This window comes from Carex rostrata, chromosome 8, assembly GCF_964058835.1.
Source record: "Carex rostrata chromosome 8, lpCarRost1.2, whole genome shotgun sequence".
NCBI lineage: Eukaryota > Viridiplantae > Streptophyta > Magnoliopsida > Poales > Cyperaceae > Carex > Carex rostrata.
The window spans coordinates 7,329,861-7,351,802 of NC_135925.1; the positions used below are offsets into that span (position 1 = coordinate 7,329,861).

Sequence of the window (21,942 nt, forward strand, 5' to 3'; positions counted from 1 at the left end):
CCTTAAAATTCAGCCCCAAAAATAGTCTGTATCATGAGTGCGTCCGCACTCTGGTTCAGTGCGGGTGAGCCACCCGCACTGGGCTTAAAACAGAACTTCTGAAATTGACTAAGTACCCAGTGCGTCCGCATTAGGCTCAGACATTTTTCTGCATTGAACTTCCAGAAAATCGACTAAGTCCTCAGTGCGGGTGGTTCACCCGCACTAGAGCTCAGTGTGTTCGCACTGCGTTCGGACTTTTTCCTGCGTTGTTCTGAAGTTCCCAAAAATTGGCTAAGTACTGAGTGCATCCCCACTCAAATCCAGTGCGGGTGAGCCACCCGCACTGGTCTCCCAAAAGGCTCCCAAAAATTGGCTAAGTCCTGAGTGCGTCCGCACTCAAATCCAGTGCGGGTAAGCCACCCGCACTGGACTCCCAAAAGGCAGTTTTCTCAATTGCAAATCTCAGAATCAGTTCATCAATGATTTGATCTTTGCCCAAATTATTCTACATACTTATGGACCACATCCTATTGAATACATAGATTGTCTAATATCTTAAATCCATATTAGATCACTTTAATTGTGACAACTATATATGACAGTAAACAATTCATAATTATATCACATATATGCTCAACGTTGGATTAAGATCCAACAAATTTGCCTATGATACAGAGCCAAAGCAATGCCCAATTTTTTGATTCAAATTTCATTTGGTTGAAGGGAAATTAAACTACCAGAAAACCAATTGATTTTGTTTCTCATGCTTGATCCTTTCCTTTACTATACAACTGTAATACAGAGATAAACCAATTACAACCGTGAAAATTTTAATTAAATGATACTGCAATTATGGAATCTTAAGTTGGGAAATTCCAAAAACCAATGATTTTTGTTTTTCATGCTTTCTATGATGAAAAACTAAACCGATGCCCATGATTTAGTTAAGTAGAGATTCGATTAACAAGGTTCTTTCTTTTCAGTGCCACGTTTCAGACAACAAGAGGCTCCCTGGCCTTTAAAAATGGCATTGTTAATTCCGGGTTATTTATGAAAATTCACATATGCACCGTTCGAACAATAAGCATCTCACACACGCGCACACACCTGTACCCAGGAAAAAACAAAAGACACAATTAATGGAGACGTCCATTGCAACTGGTTTAGCATCAAAAGTATTCTCTCAGCGACCTTGCTTCTAGCCCGCTGGATCTTGTCAAGATTCGTGTGAAAGCGGAAAAATCTTAGTAAGATTCGTGTAAAAGAAAGTAATTGAAATAAGCATACAACGGCCAAGATGAAAGAGGAGAAATCAAAACAGGTGTTAGACCCTTATTTTTCTAAAATAAAAAAGGAGAAAAACAAAGCTTTAAAGTTCATGATTTAAAGTTTTTAACACTTGACAGTACATTGAGAGCCTATGTTGACACGAATTCATGTTGACGCAGAATTCTGGGTTTGATTTTACCATATCTGAATTGATCTCACCGTCTTAATCTTCTCTATTGGTTTTTTATTCTAACATCATCATCATCCTCCTCCTCCTCCTCCTCCTCCTCCTCCTCCTCCTCCTCCTATTATATATTTTCTTCGTTGGGTCCAACAAGTGCACGGTCTAAATGCTAGCTAGCTAGGTGATGCCTACTCTTATTCGTCGGTTGGTTTGTTTCTCGATCAAGTGCCTTAGTTAATTAGAGCCAATAATAATTTTTAGTGGTTGTCAAGCTATGATCTCCTTTCTTAAAGGGCATGTTATGACATTAATTTCCATCTCATTACATGGTAATTTAATATTTATTCAACCAATAATATTCAGAAATCGTGAGAACAGAGTAAACCTGTCCAACTCATTTATGTTTCTTTTCGTAAAAATTGAATACTTTGAAAAACTTCATCAAAAAGAATCCACAGCATTTACATTGATATTTCAAATTGTAGCCTAATTCAATGTTAGCAATTCCCATTGTAGTCTAATTGTAATACCTAAAATAAATTATCAGAACTAATGCTTGAAAATTAACAAAGCAAAACGCTATGTTCCATTGATTGTGAACGCACCAAGCGACTGTAGTATGTAGCGAAACCGAAATGCGGCTGTTTTTTCTAAGAGAAATGTGACTTGAAACAACCAAACCCGAATCACTCGAGAAGTAACTGTTCAAGGAGTTAAGTCACTAGGCTATTTCACTTAGTATGCTTGGTTGGATTCAGAATATACTATTTTTGGAATTAGGCTATTCGGTGCTTGGTTGTGTTAGAATAGCTAGAATAGTTAATTCAAACATTTTGTCTTATTGGAATAGGTTATCTTTAAGAGTTTTGAGATTTGACTATTCTAACAAGACAAACAATAACTATTTTAGATTTTCTCATTTTGCAACCAAACATATCTCAAGAATTGTTAAGGACAGTTAGGGGGTGTTCGGCTGTAGGTGTTCTCTTGGGAATTCACAGGGAAATTAACTTTTCCGTTATTTCTTCCCATGAAGTGTTCGGCTACACCACTGTGTATTTCTATTTTCAAAATCATGTGGGTAACTTTCCTACTTTACAACACATCAAAGCCAAAAAAAAAAACTCTACTCAAAGCTCCGTTTTATTTCCCAAATGCTAGAGGTAGTGTATTCATTATACCCTTAACGGGTATACCCGATCATACCCGCCCGTACCCGCCGCCCGGGTATGGGTCGGGTACTTGGGTACGCGGGTACGGGCAAAAACCGGACCGGACCCATTTTTTTGGACAAATGCCCGACCATACCCTACCCGACCATACCCTACCCGACCATACCCTACCTGACTATACCCGTACCCGAGTACCCGTACCTGATACCCGACCACTGTTCATTGTAATTCAAAATTCAAAATTTCTGTTTTTCCCTCCCACAAAAAAACCAGAAAAAAACAGCAAAAAAAAAAAAAAAAAAACCCGTACCCGCCCTACCCGTCAAGGGTACACAGGTACGGGTATAGGACGGGTAGGGTATGGTTTTTAAAAAATATACCCGACCATACCCGTACCCGTATACCCTTGTACCCGTCCTACCTGTACCCGAGATGTACCCGTACCCGTCCCGGATATACCCGAGGTACCCGTACCCGCCCGCCCATTAAACCCCTAGCTGGAGGTAAGAAAATTAAAGACATTCAAACATGAATACTATTGAATACATTTCAAATAATAATTAAACACATTCAAAAATGAATACAATGAAGAACAAATAATTATTTTAAATAGCATTTCAACATTAGAATAATAATTAATCAAAACATAATTTAAACAAAACTAAAATTAATTAAACAAAACATAATTTAAAAGTATAATACAAAGGCTAAAATTAATTAAACTAGCAATACTTAATTTTAATATATTAAGCTAATTTTAGGTTAAGTTTCTATTCTAACGTCTAACATAATCATCCCACATAAGTCTAGCAATTTTATCTCTTTTTTCATTCCTTGCCTGACATTGATTGTTAAGTCTTTCAACGTCTTCGCCGTACTCTTCATCTCTATCTGGTACTTCCACAATATCATTTGAATCAATTTCCAAATTAGCGTTCGCAGTCCAAGCGGCATCGCCATTATGATATACAATAAAATTGTGTATAATGCATGTTGCTTGAACTATGTCCGCTTGTTTATCAATTGTGTGATATGTTGCAACTTTTAAAATGGGAAACCACATTTTTAAAATACCAATAAGTTTTTCAATATGGTTTCTAAGTTGTGCATGACGGAGATTAAAGAGCTCTTTGTAATTTCGCGGCTGTTAATTAGCTGCACCTTGCTCACATGCGTGATATCTCACACTCCTATATCATCAACCAAAAAAAAATTGCCTCATGGTACTGTGAATCCATCGTCGAGTGCACTCTTTAGTACAATTGCATATGAAGTTAATCATTCCCATCCGACCATTACATATGTAAATCGATAGTCGAAATCACAAACGAGCATAATATTTTGTGACAATGTATGTTTTCTATTACGATACGGAACATGTGTACCGTCAATGGCACCAATACAATCATGTATATTAAAAAGTACTTAATAATTAAACTTACCTTAATTTTAAAAAAAAATATTGATTTGAGAATGATTGAAATTAAATTTACCTTAAAGAAATGATTAAATATTGTTCTAGATTGGATACGTTTGGGTGTATGAAGTCGAGGGGGCATTATGATTTTTGCAGATAGTCGAGTAATAGCCGTAATTACAATATGGAAGTAACGACTTACTATATCACCCGACCGTTGGAATCGTTCTTGCACAGTGCGATTGCTAGCATTTTTAGCAAGTGTGTATAAGAACATTGCAACTTGTTCTTCAATCAATATTTGTCCATCCTGGAGCAACTCTTTGTCTCTCAACAGCTTGACAAATGCACGAAAAACAAAAGTCTCCATACGAAATTCTCGCTTACAACGACACTCATGATCATCTAAGACTTCATTGACATACATCATCCCAGTTAAGATTGAAGTATGGCATGGAGTTGGTTCCATTATATTTCTCTCTATATGTGACATGATGAGATTTGTATAATCCTCATCATCATTATTCATTTTTCATTGAAGAAGATAATCCATTATTTTGCTATGAAAGATGTGAAGAAGCATTTGCTGCAATAGCTCTATATATAAACAATTTAGATTTTTTTTAAAAAATAAATAAAAATGGTCATGATCACCCTTTTGTCACCCTATAGTGTATGGTTAATCATGATATGACTTTTCAGTGTGTGGTCAGTTCACCAATTTATTACTTTACAGTGTGTGGTTAGTTCACTCATTTATCACTTTGCAGTGTGTGGTCAGTTCACTCTAATATCACTTTTCAGTGCGTGGTCAATTCACTCATTTATCACTTTGCAGTGTGTGGTCAGTTCGCTCTGATATCACTTTGCATTGTATAGTCAATTCACTCATTTAAACTTTTTTAGAATCTGATATATACAATTATATTGATCATAATCAGTGATTAGTATTAATACACTTAATATAGTTTAATTTATTATTACATCTTCTATAAAAATAAAAACAAACAAACATCCTAACAAATTTTCCATGCATTTGTCAAACACCTACATTTACAAATTTCCAATGAGTTAAATAACTTTGATTTTGACAAATTGAAATTCTCATTCCCATAAAATTCCCATCCTACCGAACAGGCCCTAAGAGAATTTTATATTGATCATAATGAGTTATTAGTCTTGTACTGTGCCGGAACTTCTGAATAGATCACACAGAAAATAGGTGTAATTGTGTGTAATAAGATTGTAAGACCTTGACCTTTCACTTTTTTTTAGCTATTTTATTTTAATTTACTTCTCCATGGAATTTTGTGCGGCTGTGTTATTTGATCGCATGTACAACCGTTGAAGTGGAATGTGGGTTTATCAATAAACAAGACTCGCTATCTGTTGAATTTTCTAATCTGGGCCTCTTGACTGAGTTTTGCTTTTAACATATTAAGGTTTCAGAAAACATTTGGGCCGAATTTACAAGATCATGACATCATTCCATATGTGACCTTTTTGAAAAGTTGGAGAAGGCTTCAACTTATCTTATGTTAACGATTTGGTTTGTTTGGGACAAATCGTTTAAATTCGTTCAGAGTTGAGTTCATTACAAGAGAAAAAAAAAGTTCAAATTTCGTTGAGTGTAAAGTTCCTTTTTTGTTTTGTTTGAAAAAAATAAATAAATCATGTATACTCAAAAGATAAAGTAAAAAAAAAAAAAGATGACACCTGTAATGGACAAATCCCAGAAGTTTAATCAATCATAGTTAACGAGAAGAACTAGGGTATTTTTAAGCTCTCTGAGGTATTGATGAGCTTAATTTTAAAATCTATTAGAACTGTTTTAAATGGCAAATTTAAACAAGAATGTTTAAACTGTCAAAACCAATCTACTTCATTAGTGATGCACATATAAAATTTATAAATTTTTAAATTAATTTTGTGTAAAATCAAGCAGTTGAAAAAGAATGTTTATAAGTTAATTTTAATACGTTCATTTTTATTGCTTTTGTGACTTTATACTAAATTAACTAAAAAATTTATAAATGTAACATGTAAATGCATTACTCGTGAAGTATATTTATTTCAGCAATTTGAATTTTTTATTTGAAGTTAATCCCATAAATTTTTTAGTGAAGCTCACTAAAGAGCTTGATGAGCTTTAAAACACCATAGTTCTACTCCATAATTAACATTCTTCTCACCAAAACTTATTGTATTGATTTCAAATAACAAACCAATCTGAATAATGTGTTTAAATGTCAAATGTATATATTTTTTTTAATTAACTTAATATAAAGTCAAGCAGCCAAAAAAAAAATATACATATTTTTCATTATTTTTTTTTTTAATCACTTAGACTTCATTGTTTAAAGTCAATCTTTTAAATTTTTAATATAATAAAGAATTTTATATCCTTTTTAACCACTTGACTAGTTGACTTTATCGTTTAAAGTCAATTTTTTAAACTCTTTATTTCTTTTTCCAACACGGTATTAATTGTTCAGGCACAACTGGGAGTATTTTCTCGGTGGGGGAGGCGGACATTTGGGGACCCGTTTTATTAAAATCATGTTTATGGTTCAAGCTTCTATGTGATAATTCTGACATTAAATTGCAAAAAAATAAGCATTTTGAGCAATTATCAGAAACCCCAAAACAAGAATAAACATAAATTACAGAATACTTGCAATGAAGCCTCGTTCAAATATAAAAGGTACGTGTTTACTTCTGGTATCAAATGATACCAAAAAGGTATATTCCTAGAAATTACTAACCGTGTACTTGTAATAATATACATACATGATATCATAATATGAAAAACTTTAAAAAGCAAACTCTAAAAAGAGAAAAACAATAATAAGAATAAGCATTATCAAAAGAAACTGTTGAACTGGTCAGCGAGAGAACCCTTGAGGTCAGAGTAGAGGCCATAAAGAGAGTACTGGTTCATCTTAGAGACTTCATACCACGAGTTAAGTACAGCATCATGCTTGTCAGTACCAGAAAAAGCAACCTGGATACCTACACTACAGTCGACTTGACCACCTTTGTTTTTACAACTAGACGATTTTAGTGCACATGTGGTTTTTTCAAGACAAACAAAATTGCCACCCTTGCAAGAAGAGCATCCATTCGTTTTCCAGTAAAGGTTCTGAATTTGGCCCTTTTTGAACTCAAGAACCTGAAATTAAAATTTATCTAATTTGAGATTACAGGAGTTCAACTTCCCCTTCCAGATCAAGATGCAAACCTAAGAACTTTGTATCATTTTCCAGCACAACAGCAGTTGTGACAACTAAGAAATCAATGAAACTGTCACATACAGAACTGGCACTTGGCACCCAAGAAATGACTTTTCCCTGAATTGTTTTCTATGTTCAGTATTGCTATTTATTGTCCACACAGCAGCATACAGTGCAGTAAATTCCATGCATAGTTTTTCCAAACACTCGAGTCATATTCTTACGAAGAGGGAGTAATTCAACTTAAGGAACCGAGTTTTTCTCATAAAATTTGTTCAATGGAAGAGCTATATATTTCCAGTATACCCATGCAAATTGGGAATACCATGTATGCCACCCATGAAGTATGAAACTATTTCCCACACCCGTTGCAATTAGGAAACCTTCCCTGGTTTGCCAACTAAATTCCCAAATTACCCCTCTATGCTCTCCATCTTTTCTAAACTTATTAAATGAGGAAAACTTAAAGCTTTTCGTAAAAGTTTAAGAATAATATTGCAATCTCAGAAAAAATGTATCAGATATTCGTTGTTCTGCAGGAGCATTAACTATAGATGAAAAAATTCAGTTTTCTTTACAAGGGCCAAATCAATAATATCAGGTACCTCAGGTATCTTGATGAATTCACCTTTGTTTCAGAGTGACAATAAAGAGCGTACCAGTGTAAATCCTGTAACGACGTAAGAACTATTGCCAACAAATGTTGGGAAGGACCGAGCTGCATACTTCCTACCTGCAAATGCAACCATCCATCCCCCTGAATTTGCCTGAAATCGGTAAATAAGAAATCACAAGTTAAAAACTTTACATGCTATACCATGATTACTATTAATTCTTGGTTTAACACTAATAAAATGTACCAGGAGAAGTTAACCGAGAGTGTATGTGAATCACAGTTTTCAGTAACAGGTCTCTGTACACACTCAAGGGTGTTTGGTTTTCTAGCAAGGTTTTAGATTAATTTTGCATCTTTCATGTATATCAAAGAAGTAAACAATAGTACTAAAATAATAAATTGGCAAGTATTTGCAACAAGTATTCATTCTTCTAGAAATGAACAATAAAGTAAAGTATACTTGTGGTTCAATAATTGTATGTGCATATATAACATCTACAAAATTTACTTCACATACATGGAAATAATTTCACTGAAGGTATAAGCTATAATCAAATTTGACTAATGAAATTCAAAATTGTCCCCCACAACCATTGAACTTTGATATCAGAACTGTGTCATGGTGCTCATTTATAACCTCACATGACAAACAAATTATGAAGTCAAACTATTTGATCCATTAATATATAAGAAATATTCTGTAAATACAATTCACGAGAAAGAATGATGTACGTAACTTTACAAGTTTTGAAATTTAAAAAAGTTCCACAAATCAATACTATCCAATTTTAAGAAAAATACCAACTTATACGTACCTATTGTTCTAAGTAGTAGGATATAGCTGCAAAAAAACAGTTTCGAGGCTTTCAGGTCTTAAATTCTAAAACTCTTATCAGATTCAATGCTAAATATGATCTTATATTTATTTCTTAATTGATGAGTACATATGCTTATATTATAGCATGTAGTCCATATAATCAAAAATCTAAATAAATAAATGAGAAAATCCTAATCAGCTGAAGGAGACATGCTTCTTTCAGATATTGTAATGAATTATCCAAAAAGCTTATTTAAATTCAAACTAATTACAGAATGCTTTCTTGAAATATGAGTATATGACCAAACCATGAATCCAAACATAAGCTTAAGAAAACACCTAAGAACTTGAACCACAAACAGTCAAAATGCACCAGTTGTGGTGCCAGGATTTTGTTTTAGAACATCTAATATTGGGAGGATGATTGTAATAAAAAAAACTAAAGGGAAAAAAGGAGAGGATATGACTTCTGCGTTCTGAGTCTCTTATTTATTTTTATACCACAAATTTGCATGGTTGGAAATGGTTATTGAGCTGTGGGCTGGTGGCTTTCCTATTTGCTTTATTCAAGTGTTTCTGGGGTCCTACTTGTAATCATTATATTTCTACGGGAAGTGATCTTATCATCTATTGTAAATGTAGAAATCATTACGGGTTTACATGCCCATAAATTAGAGCAATTAAAGTAGCAATTAAGTTTCTCACCATTAAGTTGTGGAAGGGAATGGTGAGAAACTTAGTTGCATCAAGTAGCAGGTTTTGCCGAAGTACAAGGAAACATAAATAAAGCGAGCAGAGAAAAAGAATAAAGATTACCCTAATAACCTCAAATTAAGGTCCAATGCTTTTTTGAACTTAGAGCAATTAAGTTTCTCACCATTCCCTTCCACATTTTTCTAAAAAGACCATAACTTAAACAAAGCTAGTCCTTCTACAGCCCTGCTTCAAGCCAATTAGAACCCATAAAACAACCAAACAAAAGACATACGCCGCCATAAACTAGCAAAAACTTTATTAAGTCTTACAGGATCGAAATTAGAGGTGTTAATGGTGAGAAGCGAAATTTCATCGACTTTGGGTCGAAACACCGCGAGCTGAGCGTTCTTCGACTGGAGGGAGAGACGGCTGTCGCACGGAGAGTACTGCGGCTGGCCAGAGAAGAACGATTCGTAGCTGGCGAACGCGACGCCGAAGGAGAACCCATCCCGCCGCTGCACCGTCGCATCCTCGCAGGGGCTGTACACGCCGTTCTGATTGTCCGCGTGTACGGCGGAGATCAAGACGATCAGGGAGAGGGTTGCGGCAGCGATCGCAACCGCTTGCGTCGTCATCGCAAAATTTTGCTTTGTTTGATTGGTGCGAGAATCGGGAATCGTGAAGTTGCGTGGGAAGCAGGAGTTAACGTTTGACTGTTTTGAGTTTGTCGCTTGGGTTTGAGACCTGAGAAAAAGACAACTGGAAACGCGTGCGCTAACCGTCTGTTAGGTGTTTGTAGACCAGGTGCAGCTATTTTTTTATTGCTTCTGGTTTGGAGGGACTTTTCTCCGGGTTGCAAATAGTTCGGTCTTTGGAAAATGGGTTTTCGAACTAATGTGGGGAGAACAGTTCAGTGGTTGTGAATTAGTGCACCGGTCCTATTTGAAAGGAGCAAACTGAGCAAATAATATAAAGGTATATGTTGGCCCATTAAAGCCCATATAGAGTTTCCTTGATGGGAGGCTTTATCTGAATACTGATTCGAAGATTTTTCCTTGATGGGCTGAACAGAAGATGAAGACTGTCCACTTGAATCTAGTAGGGAAGCTTTATCTGAATACTGAAATGATCATTGGGCTTTATCTAAATCTATATCGAATAAAAATTTCAAATAGTCCATCGGTCTCCGTATAAAAATATTTCTAGGTCAAATTTTATATTTTTTTAAAAAAAAAAATATTATCTTTTTAGATAGGCAGAAAATTACTGGATGATTCTAAACTATTCAGAAAATTTTACATATCTAAAAAATAATAAAAAAATATTTGACAATATATAAAATTTAGTTTGTAGTACATTTTTATTTGTAGATGATGTTAAAAGATTCAGATTAACGGTTTGAATTTTGAAAACAAAATATTAATTTATTGTACATAACTATAGATCGATATGCGTTATACATAGTACAATAGCCTCACTCAACTTACGGTTAATTTTTTTTTTTTTTAGAAAAATGAATGTTTTCCATCGGTCATCCAACTCGTCCATAAAGTTATAAAAAAATCGTGATAAATAAATGTCTAATAATCAACTATTATCAAATAAATATCTTCTCAGATTATTTTTAAAAAATATATATAAACAAATTTTACCAACAAGTGTGAATGATATAACAGTAAAATTGTGCCAATCAAATTCTACCATTTTTTTGCCGCTAAAATTGCAAAATTGTATAAAGAATAATTTTTATTTTTTTATAAAGAATAATTATTTACCAGAGGTGGTTTCTTTTACACAATTTACCAGGTACATCGTCCTTGATGCACAATGTTAGTTAATGGCATCAAATCTCAGAAAAAAGGCCAAGGCAATAAATTTACATTGTCCTCGGTGCACAATCTAAGCAATGAATCTCCAGATCTTACCCCATTCTGGAAAAACATAAAAAAGAGGAACCATCGTGAAATTCTCTATCCAATCAGTTTTGGTAAATGGTAATGGAGAATGAACACCATTCTCATTTTGAGTACGCATCGTCTGCATTAACTCAAAAGAACATCTTTTGAGTTAATAGATATGGACCGTCCGATTGTAAACGGAGCTCATCTGGGGCCTGCCTAAAACATAGGAATCATCAATATTAGTGCGGTTTTTCATTCACACGAATCATAAAGCTGATCGGACAGTCGAGATGGATTAACTCAAAAGATTCCTTTTTGAGTTAATGCAGAGGATACGAATTCTCTCATTTTCTGGCACTATGACTGAGTTGGAAAAATATCACGGCGGAGTTGGTTCCTTTACGGAACAATACGGTATGCGTGTCGGTTATGTGTTATGACTCGTGCCATGGTTATTAGTGTGCCGTAACTATCTTTTGAAAATTTGACATGACACATCCTGTGAAATATCTGATCATGCACGGCATGTGGACACACAAGTCATGTGTAATTAAAACCGTTAGATCTTGATCAAATGGTGAAATTTGAATAAATTAACTTTGATTATGAAAAAAAATTAGTTAAACATGATTAGTCACGGCACATTTAGATATGACGTGACTCATGTAGCGTGATCATTCGCGTGCCGTGATCATCTCTCTACATTTCAATTACAGTATGGAACCAAAATAACAACGTATTAGTCACAACACGGCACAGCACGTTTTTTCCATTCTTACTATGACTAATTTTTTTTTTTTTTTGAAAATAATGTTGCTTCAGTTCTCTTCAACTCCTTTCATCAGCGATAACTCTTTCAATTTGAGTATAGCTGCCGAGTGCTGACAAGCGGCATCATCTTTGAGACTTGAAAAATCTTGCAATTTTTCGGATGTTGAGAGGATCTACATCAATCAAATAAAAATAATGTTGTCATAAAATTTATAAATATTAATTTAACTCAAAAACTAATTAAATTCTTTTCAAACGATATATTCAAACCGTTAAAACTTCTACTTCACAAGCAGTATGTTTATATGTAAAAAATTATAAATTAATTTAATATAAAATCAAGTGGTAAAAAGAAGATTTATAGTTTAATTTAATACGTTCATTTCTCGTCAATTTTTAATAGCTAGACTTTATACTAAATTAATTCGAAATTTAATAAATTTTACATATAAACGCATTACTCATGAAATGTATATATATCGATGTCAACTATTTGAATTCATGGTATGCATCAAGAATTAATAAAATTAAAATTTGACAATTAATTCCATCTGTTCATGGCTATAGATTATAGAATCGAAGTCAAAATTTGATATATTTTATATACATGTAATATTTGGGTATATATGAATAAAAAAAATTAACACCGTTTGATACTAATTATCATGGACAGTAAATCTCTCATGTTTATCTATATCCATTCTATATGCATTCCTAATGTTGGCAACATCAAAGATTCTAATTTCCACCAAAATCACGTTTGCAACATGTCAATGGCTTTTGTGCACGACTATTAAAATTTTCTCATATAATAATACAAAGAGTAAGGTTAAAATGTTTTATTAATTTTTTGCCTCATTCTTGCCATACACTTTTATTTATGTTTTTAAAGTTCAAACAAGTGATTCTGAGCGTTCAATATGGTATTCATATTAAAATATGTTTATAAATCAAAATTTTTTTTTAAATAATTACTATTTTTAGATAGGTACAAAATCATTGTTTTTTGGATGGTCGAAAAAGAGTGATTTTGTACCTATTTTAAAAAAAAATTCCAAAAAATATTAAATTTGATCTCCAAACACATTTAATGTTAGAGATCATGATGAGTGGTTCGAATCATCTGTTTGAAATTTATAAATGAAGATTAAAAATATAAGACATGAATGAAGCATGAAAACAATGGACATTTTAACACTATTACAAATAACCAAAACTAAGTGGTTGCATCAAAAGCAAGAATATGAAGGAAAAAAATTTATTATTCTTTTTTGCTCTTGATATTTATTAACAAATTTAATTTTGATATACGTATGTATACTAGAGATGACATAAATCATATTTAACATTTTACATGCACTATCAAGAATTCAAAAGTCGAGTAGAACTAGGGTGCTCTTAAGTTCATCAAGTTTTTTGGTGAACTCAAGTTCAAAACTCGTCAAATCATCTTCAAATGACAAATCCGAATCAATGAATCCCGTCTACCTTACGAGTGATGCGTCTACATATGAAAACTTTAAACATTCGAATTAATTTAGTATAAATTTAAGCGGTCAAAATTAGAAGGTTAATAAATTGATTTTAATGCATTCATTTTTTAAACATTTTTTGATCTTTTGACTCTATACAAAATTATTATTTTTTTACATGTAGACGCATCACTCGTAAGGTAGGCATGTTTCAACTACTCAGATTCATTATTTGAAGCTGATTTGACAAATTTTAGACTTCCTTGGTGAACTCAAGAACACCCTAGTTCTACTCTCAAAAGTCGATACGGCATTACGGTTAGCAATAAAATCCAGTGTAGGGGTGTCAATGGTACCTTTTTGGCCATTTACCCGACCTGTATCGTATTCGATAAGGCAGGTATGGGTAAGGTTTTTTTTCGTTAGCTTATTGGGTATGGATATGGGTAAGAATTTTTTTTCATTAAATAAATGGGTAAGGGTATGGGTAATGACTATTTCGTACCTGTTACCCTATAGGGTAATTATAAAATCCAAATATATATTCAATTCAATTTTCAACCCACTTAAATGTATACTCAATTCAATTTTCAACCCACTTAAATGTATATTCGTGTTTTTGAATTTTTATTCTTTATAAAAAATAATTTAGTTGGAATTGACTGCACATTTATTTTATTTTTTATTAGAAATGCAATTATATATGTGTTAAAATGAATGAGTTTTTGATGTTTAATTTGTAAAATATAATAAAACTAATTATTATACTAGTATTATCCGTTATTCACCCGCTACCGTTTCGTTACCCGATAATATTAATGGGTAAGGGTAGGGTAGGGTAAAATTAATTTTTAATGGGTATGGGTAGGGTATGGGTAAGGTCAATTTTAATGGGTATGGGTATGAAAATGTCTTCACCCGACCCGTACCGTACCCATTGACACCCCTAATCCAGTGCATTGAATCTCTATGTGTGAAAAAAAAATTCTTACAAATAAAGGAAACTAAAGGCAGCACATGGGAAGAGAGCTGATAATTTCAGAGTGGGCGTCAAACAAATAAATTGATGTATTAATTATTATGAAACATCTGAAATGCTTTAAAAACGGGGATTGACCCACTAAGTCTTTAACTGCTTGTATCAATTAGCATCCGATTCTCTCTTTCTTATATTAATTTCCTGTTGGACGATTCTCCTCTTCTTTCAATTTTGATCCAGAGAAAAAGAAAATATTCTTCCAAGTGCAACGCCATATCTTGCAAAGCGGCCCTCGCGTCTGTTTCAAATTTTCACAAACTTTCTGAAAAGAGAATATATACGGTGTTCTGAGGCACGTGCCGCCCCCAACTTAAAAAATATTCTTATAAATTAAAACTGGGTCAGATTTGTGTGCAATTATGATGGAAAATGGAGGAAACAAATCTTATGTCAAAAATGTTTCATGTCGTATATTTTCAATTCGAATCGAACGAATCAGATTGCATAACATAGTTATAGTGTTCATAACAATTATGACTGATTACTGAACCTTCAAAAAAAAAATACAATTATGACTGACTTCGTATCACAATAATTTTTCTATCTGATAATGATATCCTTCCGCTGAAGTCTTTGTTTTTCATTTAATTTTTAATCCCCACAGGAGCACTTGTGACGTTGCTAGTTATTAGATACATTGAATTCTTACGGATGGCAATTAATTGGCAGTTACTTACAATTACATCATCAATTTTCTGTGTTTTCATTTTCCAATTGGACTATTTTATCTTATCTTGTCTGAAGCGCTTAATTCGGACAGGCTCCATTTAAAGTCATTCCGTGCCCCCACGATGTGATTACATTTAATTGATGTAAATGCTCTCTTAATTAGGAAATAACTTTACATTATTTATATGGATACGAATAATGAAGCCTTCTAAATTCTAATCAATAGAAAAGAACGACATTTACATCTTCAAGCTTAATTTAATCACCAACCTTACAATCACAAAAGTACTGAAACTATTTTGTGTATGTGGATGGGTGCATGCGTTGCTACTTGCGGTAGGTGCAGGATTTAAACATCTAAAACACTTTATGGACTTACGGACTAGGGGTAACTAATAGCAGTAGTTTGCATGTGCCAGTTTTCACTAGCAACACGGTAAAAAAAAAAAAAAAGATGCACAGGAACCCCATAAAACACTTTATTTATATATTTACATAAACATATATATATACACACATATGACAAGCATATACATCACTACATGTCTACATCAGGTTCCATCGCATCATGTATTACTAGATATGCCTTTGCCTCTACATAATACATAGGATGGTAATCACACATACATATTAGGTTTATCACTAGAAACACGGGGGGGGGGGGGGGGGGGGGGGGGGGGGGCAGATGTGTTCTATACAAAAGCCTTCGGAAGAGATTAGAAATGAATCCGATAGTTCAGTTGCTCACCTCAAAATCCCTGTAAATGTTAAAAGAAGAAAAAAGGGGTTAAAATCAAAAAATAATACTTCAGGTAAAATCCACAAATCAGTAAATGTAGAAAGTTAAGAAACTTTTTAAAGACATTCTAGGTGCAGGTACAGGATTATGAAATCAAATCCTGTACCTCTGTAGACCAGTTATTTTGTCCTTTTGCTCATGTACCTCCGTAGACAACTTATTTTTTCCAAATTTTGTCTCTGTTAACCAGAATTTGGCAAAATATGAAATCAACTTCAATTTACCCTTCATTAAGTACAGTGCAGGTAAGGTGCTGGTACATGCGGATAATACCAGGTTGAACAGATTAAAAGAAAGAGATCAATGCTACTGCTTACTGTTGCAGACAATGTTAAATAACTGGTCAAATAGCCTGTGGAATAAGACATCCCTTTTTAAGCATAGTAGTAAATATAAAGGGATCAGTTCTCAAACATGTACCGGTCAGGACTCAGGAAAGTAGTAAATATAATGGTAAGATATCGCTATTATTGGAACAAAATGGATAAGCCACTGATCTGTGCAGTACTATTAACTAAATTGTGAACCAGGTGCCAAGTAGTATGAGCCTTCGGCATTAATTTCATCCTGCTGGAATTTGTTAGACAGGTGAGGCCCATGAAGTGGTACCAAAGAATGTCGTGGAAATGATAGATAAAGGACTCGGACAAAGGCTTGTTTGATTTAGAGTGAGAAAGGATCGAGAAGCCAGCATTTTGATGCACTGGAATTGTGAAACTTCAAATATATGCTACAATTTTAGTCCCTTTGTTTTGTTATTTTCCCATGTAACAATGTGAATTATCATTGTATTATTTGTATAAGTAACTATGATCTTATGTGGCTGTCAGAGGGATTAATGGAGATGTAAGAGAGACTATCGGTTTGTCAGTTTATTATGGCCCTGCAACTTAAAACAATTTACCAGATTCCATCTATTATGGAAATGCTGACACCATGCCTCTTAAATAAAAAAAAAGGAAGAAACAGAATTTTTCCACACCTTCATCCAACTCTCTGAAACCATAAAACTCCTTTGGAGTTTTTTTTCCCATCACTTATCATGAAAAATGACATCATCAGCAATACCCATCAACGGCTCAAGACATTCCTTTGAAAACTTTCTTGCGAACAAGTAGCTCACACTCTCCTTCTGCCTCAGCTCTTGGATCAGCGGAGGGGTTATCTCAGAAGGCATGTAAGTGCGTGGGTGACCATCAGTGCTGTCAGTCCAGTTAACCCTAGTTAGAGTGTACCCTCTGCAGCCTTGTGGGTCCATGATGTTTAGTAGGGTCGGGAAATAGTGTTCTTCAGGATAGCAAAACCCTTCCATGGTAGGAAGGCAAGGGATGCGAAATTTTCGCCAAAGCCGGCGGTCATGGACTACAAGATGGGCATGGCGCCTAGAGAGGACAAAGAACTGGGACCCGACTCGGAATTGGTCGTATGGCACCTCAGGTAGCATCATGTCTTCTCCTCGTGCCAAGTAGCTGTGAAGGGATCATAGAATTTGTTAATGGAAAAATATAAAGCACCCCAAATCAATGCCCTCCACATGCCCAACAGAAACAGACAAAAGTCCCTCACATCCCCCCTTCCAAAAAAAAAATGACTGGGTGAAATAGGGTGGACTGTGTCACTACTTTTTAATATGGTACTACTGCTGGATTGATATTTGATAAGCTTTGTTTTCATTGCACACTTGGATGAAGTGAACCCTTCTCATTTAATGATTATATGGTAATATGGTATTACAAAGGGCAGTTCCTCAATCCATTTTTACTGAAAATAAAAGAATATGCACAAAATTCCTAACCAAGAATTAAAACCTTCATAAACCAGTAGCTCATCCTACAAAATTCAGGTCTCATAAGTTTTGCAGTCAATTAAAACTTCTTAATGGTATTCAATGAACCTTGTGTCACTGCATCAAGATCTACAGAACCACACAAGTTCTGGTCTCATAAGGCATCATACTTCTCCGTAATAATTTTGTTTAATAGTGTTACACACCTAAAATTAACAAGCCTGCCATACCAAACTCTATACTTCTGACATCACAAAAGAGTAAATTCAAAATAACTATCGGTGTATTTGGTAGTTAGTAAAATTGATAATAATTACCGTTCCTGGAGCTGAGGCTCGTCAGAGAGAATCTCAATAAAGCTCCTCTTCTGCGGGTCGGATACCAGGCTCCTGTACACAAAATTAAATGAGCGAATCGGGACGCATGACTGGGACAGTAGTGCAAAATACTCATTTGCCGAATCATCAATAAGAGCAGCTGCCAAAAGTCGCTTCGTCGCAGCAATCAGACTAGCCGAGGCTCGCTGAGTTGGCTTTGCTGGCACGAACCGGTTTGCAAACAAACCAGTTAGCGGTTTCTCTACCTGAGCAGAGGGGTCCAGATGGATGTAGATGTTAAAGAGATTAGTATTGTTTTGGAAGAATCTCTCCCACAGAGGTATGAAGGAGAGGTCGGTGTTGGTTAGGAAAAGAAAGGCGATCTTTGGCTGACGGGTCTGTAGGGGAGATGACGTGGAGGGTGGTGATAGGACGGTGCGGTGAAATAGGTGGTCGACCACGCTGTGTGGACCCGGGTTTTTGAGGGGGAGGGCTTCGTGGATGAAGTTGGGGAAGAAAAACAAAAGAGCGGGAACAGAGAGGAGCAGGAGGGAAGAGAAGAGGAGAGGTGAGAAGTGAGGAGGGATTAACATTTGGATGATTTGGGAGGGTTTTAGGGGGGTTGCGCCAAAGAGTGGGGGAACAGGGGCGACTTTTGGTACAAGCGGAGCAGCGGAGTATTGAGGTTGAAGGAGGAGAATATGAGACACTGTGTCTGTGTGTGGAGTGAAAGAGAAGAAAGTCAGGAAAGGTAAAAATTGTCAACTGGACGCGGACCACAACCGTGCAGAATAGTGTAATTTTGTTATTCGACCTTGGATTTAAGAATATTAATATATGAGATGAAATCTTAAAACGCAAACTTAAGTATCTTACAAGAGATTATCTATTTTTTTTCATACTTTTCATTCTTTTATTATTATATTTTTTTTCTTGAACTGTATACGATTAAAAAAGTGTGAGACACAAACTTATTTTCAATTTTGTAATTGCTGCCAACTATAAAAAAAAAAAAAAAATTAATTTTACCCATACTCTGTTTCATTATTTTTGTTGAAGTAAAAAAAAAAAAAAGTTTTAGACTACATGATGATTATCAATTATTTTAATGGATCTTTTTATCAATTGTGATATTACGACATGTTCGATTTTCATGAAGTGAGCTACGTGTATGCAAATCTTCTCGTTTGATTGAGTGCAGATAAGGTTCGTAAGTCCCTTTCCTCAATTACCTTTCTTTAATTTCCAATATATCTCTAAATATTATCAATTATTTCTCGTAATTTTTAATATTTCCATATCGGATTCAATGTTATTAGCCGCAAATGACTCGTGCACGGACACTCTCACACCTAGATAAGAACCGTTGGATTGAAACAGTGCGTCAAATGGCATGCCACCATTTTCGCGTGGAAGGGAGTAAATTACGGCGGTGCGTCTCCGACAGTTATCGTTTGTGAACCTTACGTAAGCAAAATGGAGGGAATTTATTGTCAACTGATCCTCGTTTTTTTCCGATGAATCATGAACGCCTCCCGCAAGATGCCTTTTGCACCAGAGACGAGGAGAAAACCCTCCTTGACTGGAGAATAGAATAGGAGATGGCGCGATAAAAACGAGAACTAGTATGTGACTCGTGTCACTGCGGCAGTGCGGCAGCAAGGCGAGTTCATATTACGTTTCTTTATGAAGATTCATCGCGGCAGCTATCATGAGGTAGATTATGCGCAAAACATTTGTTGGCCCTGTGGAGGTCTGTAAGATAAATTTATTTTAATGTTATAGTATGATTTTGATTGCTAATTCATTCTACGAATTATTGTAAAAGGTTTATCTCATAGGAAATGAAAGGAAAATTACATGTTGCCATGGAGATAGAGAGAAAGAAAAAAACGATACATCATATAATCTAACTAGTATGATATCAGTGTTATATGATATCAATTTTTAAATTTATTACATAGACTTCAAACAACTAATTCAAATCGTTCAAACCAATTTAATTTATGTGTGATGCTTTTACTGAAAGTCTGAAATAGAAGTTTAATGTTGTTTTACTAAGAAAAAACAATAATTATAAGATCTTGGACTCGAATATTTCTTCAAAAAAACTCCTTAATTATTTTTAAAATATTTTTTGCTTGATTATTAAATATGAAAGTTCTATTTCTTTTTTTTTATCTTGAATTACATCGTAGCCATAATTTCCTAAAAGAAAAAGAGAGAATCTTAATTTGTAGGTCGTCTTTCGACTGTATTTTTTGGAGTTGGTAAGCAAAATTATATAGCAGCAGTTTCAGAAATTCTTAGCGCCAACCTTAAACTGTTACTTGTGATCATGTTTCACTGGATATAGAGAGTACAATCCGCCATTTTCGCTGCCAATTCTGATTCGCAGGAGATCTACGATTAATCAAATCAGACAGTTTGACGAGAATAATGACTAAATAATTTACAATCGCTTTTTGGTGCGGAGATAACGGAAAACGTCATGACCACATTATTTATTACTATTATTTACTTTTTTGAGGAAAATTACTATTATTATTATTAGTAACATCACAGGACTCATAATTTATAAACAATTGAATATTCTAACGAACACTGCCGACACTTCTGATTGAGTAACGGTCTCGTGTGGTGATCAAGTTGATTTTTTATGTATTATGCTGAGTCGTGACTAAAATATCAAGGAGTGATCACAGTATGCGAATGGTCATGCCACGTGAGTCACGTCGTGTACAAACGTGATTTGCGTGATCATCTAATTATAATTTAAGTTAATTTATTCAAGATTCACCATTTAATCAATATCTAATTGTTCTAATTACATGTGATTCGCCTGACTACATGTTGTGTCGTGTCTAGATTTTTCACATGATGTGTTGTGTCGTGCCAAAGTTTTAAAATAATCACGGCAAACGAATGATCACAGTACGTAACACGCGAGTCACATCATGTAACTGACACACGTGCCATGTCGTTCCGTGACGACACCAGCGCCGGCTTCGCCGTGCCATTTTTCCCACTCTAAGTGAGAGCTAAGTTACAAAATAAAGCGTTTAAGTTTCAGTTATATCTCATCAGATGTGGATTAATTAGGCTGTTTAATTAAGTTTAACTTTAAAATTAAAATTTTAAATTATCTCTTTAGGTGACTTAAAAATTAGTCTTTTCTGATCTCACTTTAACGAGTATTCAATATTTTCTTCATTTTTCTTTAGTCGATACTATCTATATATAACTTATAAAAATTTATTTAATACAGTGGAAATGATATCCGTCTGAATTTCTGGACTAAGATGCAAATAAGAAAATAGAAATCAAAGAGCTGTATTTTTTGTGTAGTAGACTAGTAGTATGCGGTGGAAATGATTTTATTTTTTGCTATTTATAATTTAAGTCAAATCTTCAAATAAGAAAATAAAAGCTGATTTTATTCTATTGTCCAGAGCAAAAATTAAAAGGTAAAAAAATAACGCACTAAATTAGTAAATCCAATAATTATTTTCCGTGTCTCTGCAATGTACCAGGCCGGTTACACAGCTATATATAATCTGCGGGCCTGATAATTTTGAGGTTTCTCCAAAATGTGACATCTCAGTTTATCTTTTTTTCTCGAAAATGGTAAAAAAAAAAAAAAAAAATCGGGACATTGTACAGAAATAACAGTTCAGGTTCGAATTCTCTGTTTTGTCAAAATAAAGTATTTTTTAAAGTAGTATAAGATTAATAGTTCACATTTCTCTCATGAAATTTTAGTTTTGAATTTTTAGTGCCATATAAAACATTAAGTATGATA

At 34.3% G+C, this 21,942-nt stretch overlaps 2 protein-coding genes and 1 pseudogene across 2 annotated transcripts; all 3 read right to left on the reverse strand.

Moving 5' to 3' along the window:
- Nucleotides 1-3,382: 3,382 nt before the first annotated feature.
- LOC144558079 (uncharacterized) lies at nt 3,383-4,653 on the reverse strand (annotated as a pseudogene).
- A 2,034-nt stretch (nt 4,654-6,687) lies between these two features.
- Nucleotides 6,688-10,227, reverse strand: LOC144557864 (uncharacterized). The gene is made up of 3 exons (XM_078306488.1): nt 9,716-10,227; nt 7,917-8,024; nt 6,688-7,196 (listed from the first exon to the last, which is right to left on the reverse strand). Exons 1-3 carry the CDS (start codon nt 10,019-10,021, stop codon nt 6,888-6,890), a joined length of 723 nt encoding a protein of 240 aa, XP_078162614.1. The 5' UTR covers nt 10,022-10,227; the 3' UTR covers nt 6,688-6,887.
- A 5,466-nt stretch (nt 10,228-15,693) lies between these two features.
- Nucleotides 15,694-18,843, reverse strand: LOC144557865 (glycosyltransferase BC10-like). The gene is made up of 3 exons (XM_078306489.1): nt 18,141-18,843; nt 17,020-17,506; nt 15,694-15,996 (listed from the first exon to the last, which is right to left on the reverse strand). The coding sequence occupies exons 1-2, from the start codon at nt 18,731-18,733 to the stop codon at nt 17,071-17,073; spliced, it is 1,029 nt and encodes a 342-aa protein (XP_078162615.1). The 5' UTR covers nt 18,734-18,843; the 3' UTR covers nt 15,694-15,996; nt 17,020-17,070.
- Between the last annotated feature and the right edge of the window lie 3,099 nt (nt 18,844-21,942).

Bases quoted from the DNA above. Each gene is read 5' to 3' on its own strand.
- LOC144557865 (XM_078306489.1), bottom strand. From the start codon at position 18,733: ATGTTAATCCCTCCTCACTTCTCACCTCTCCTCTTCTCTTCCCTCCTG. The intron at 17,507-18,140 runs GTAATTATTATC...ATCCCTTCACAG, and splicing joins GAGCCTCAGCTCCAGGAACG to CTACTTGGCACGAGGAGAAG.
- LOC144557864 (XM_078306488.1), bottom strand. From the start codon at position 10,021: ATGACGACGCAAGCGGTTGCGATCGCTGCCGCAACCCTCTCCCTGATC. The intron at 8,025-9,715 runs GTAAGACTTAAT...TACCGATTTCAG, and splicing joins ACACCTCTAATTTCGATCCT to GCAAATTCAGGGGGATGGAT. The intron at 7,197-7,916 runs GTACGCTCTTTA...TTTTAATTTCAG, and splicing joins TCGTTACAGGATTTACACTG to GTTCTTGAGTTCAAAAAGGG.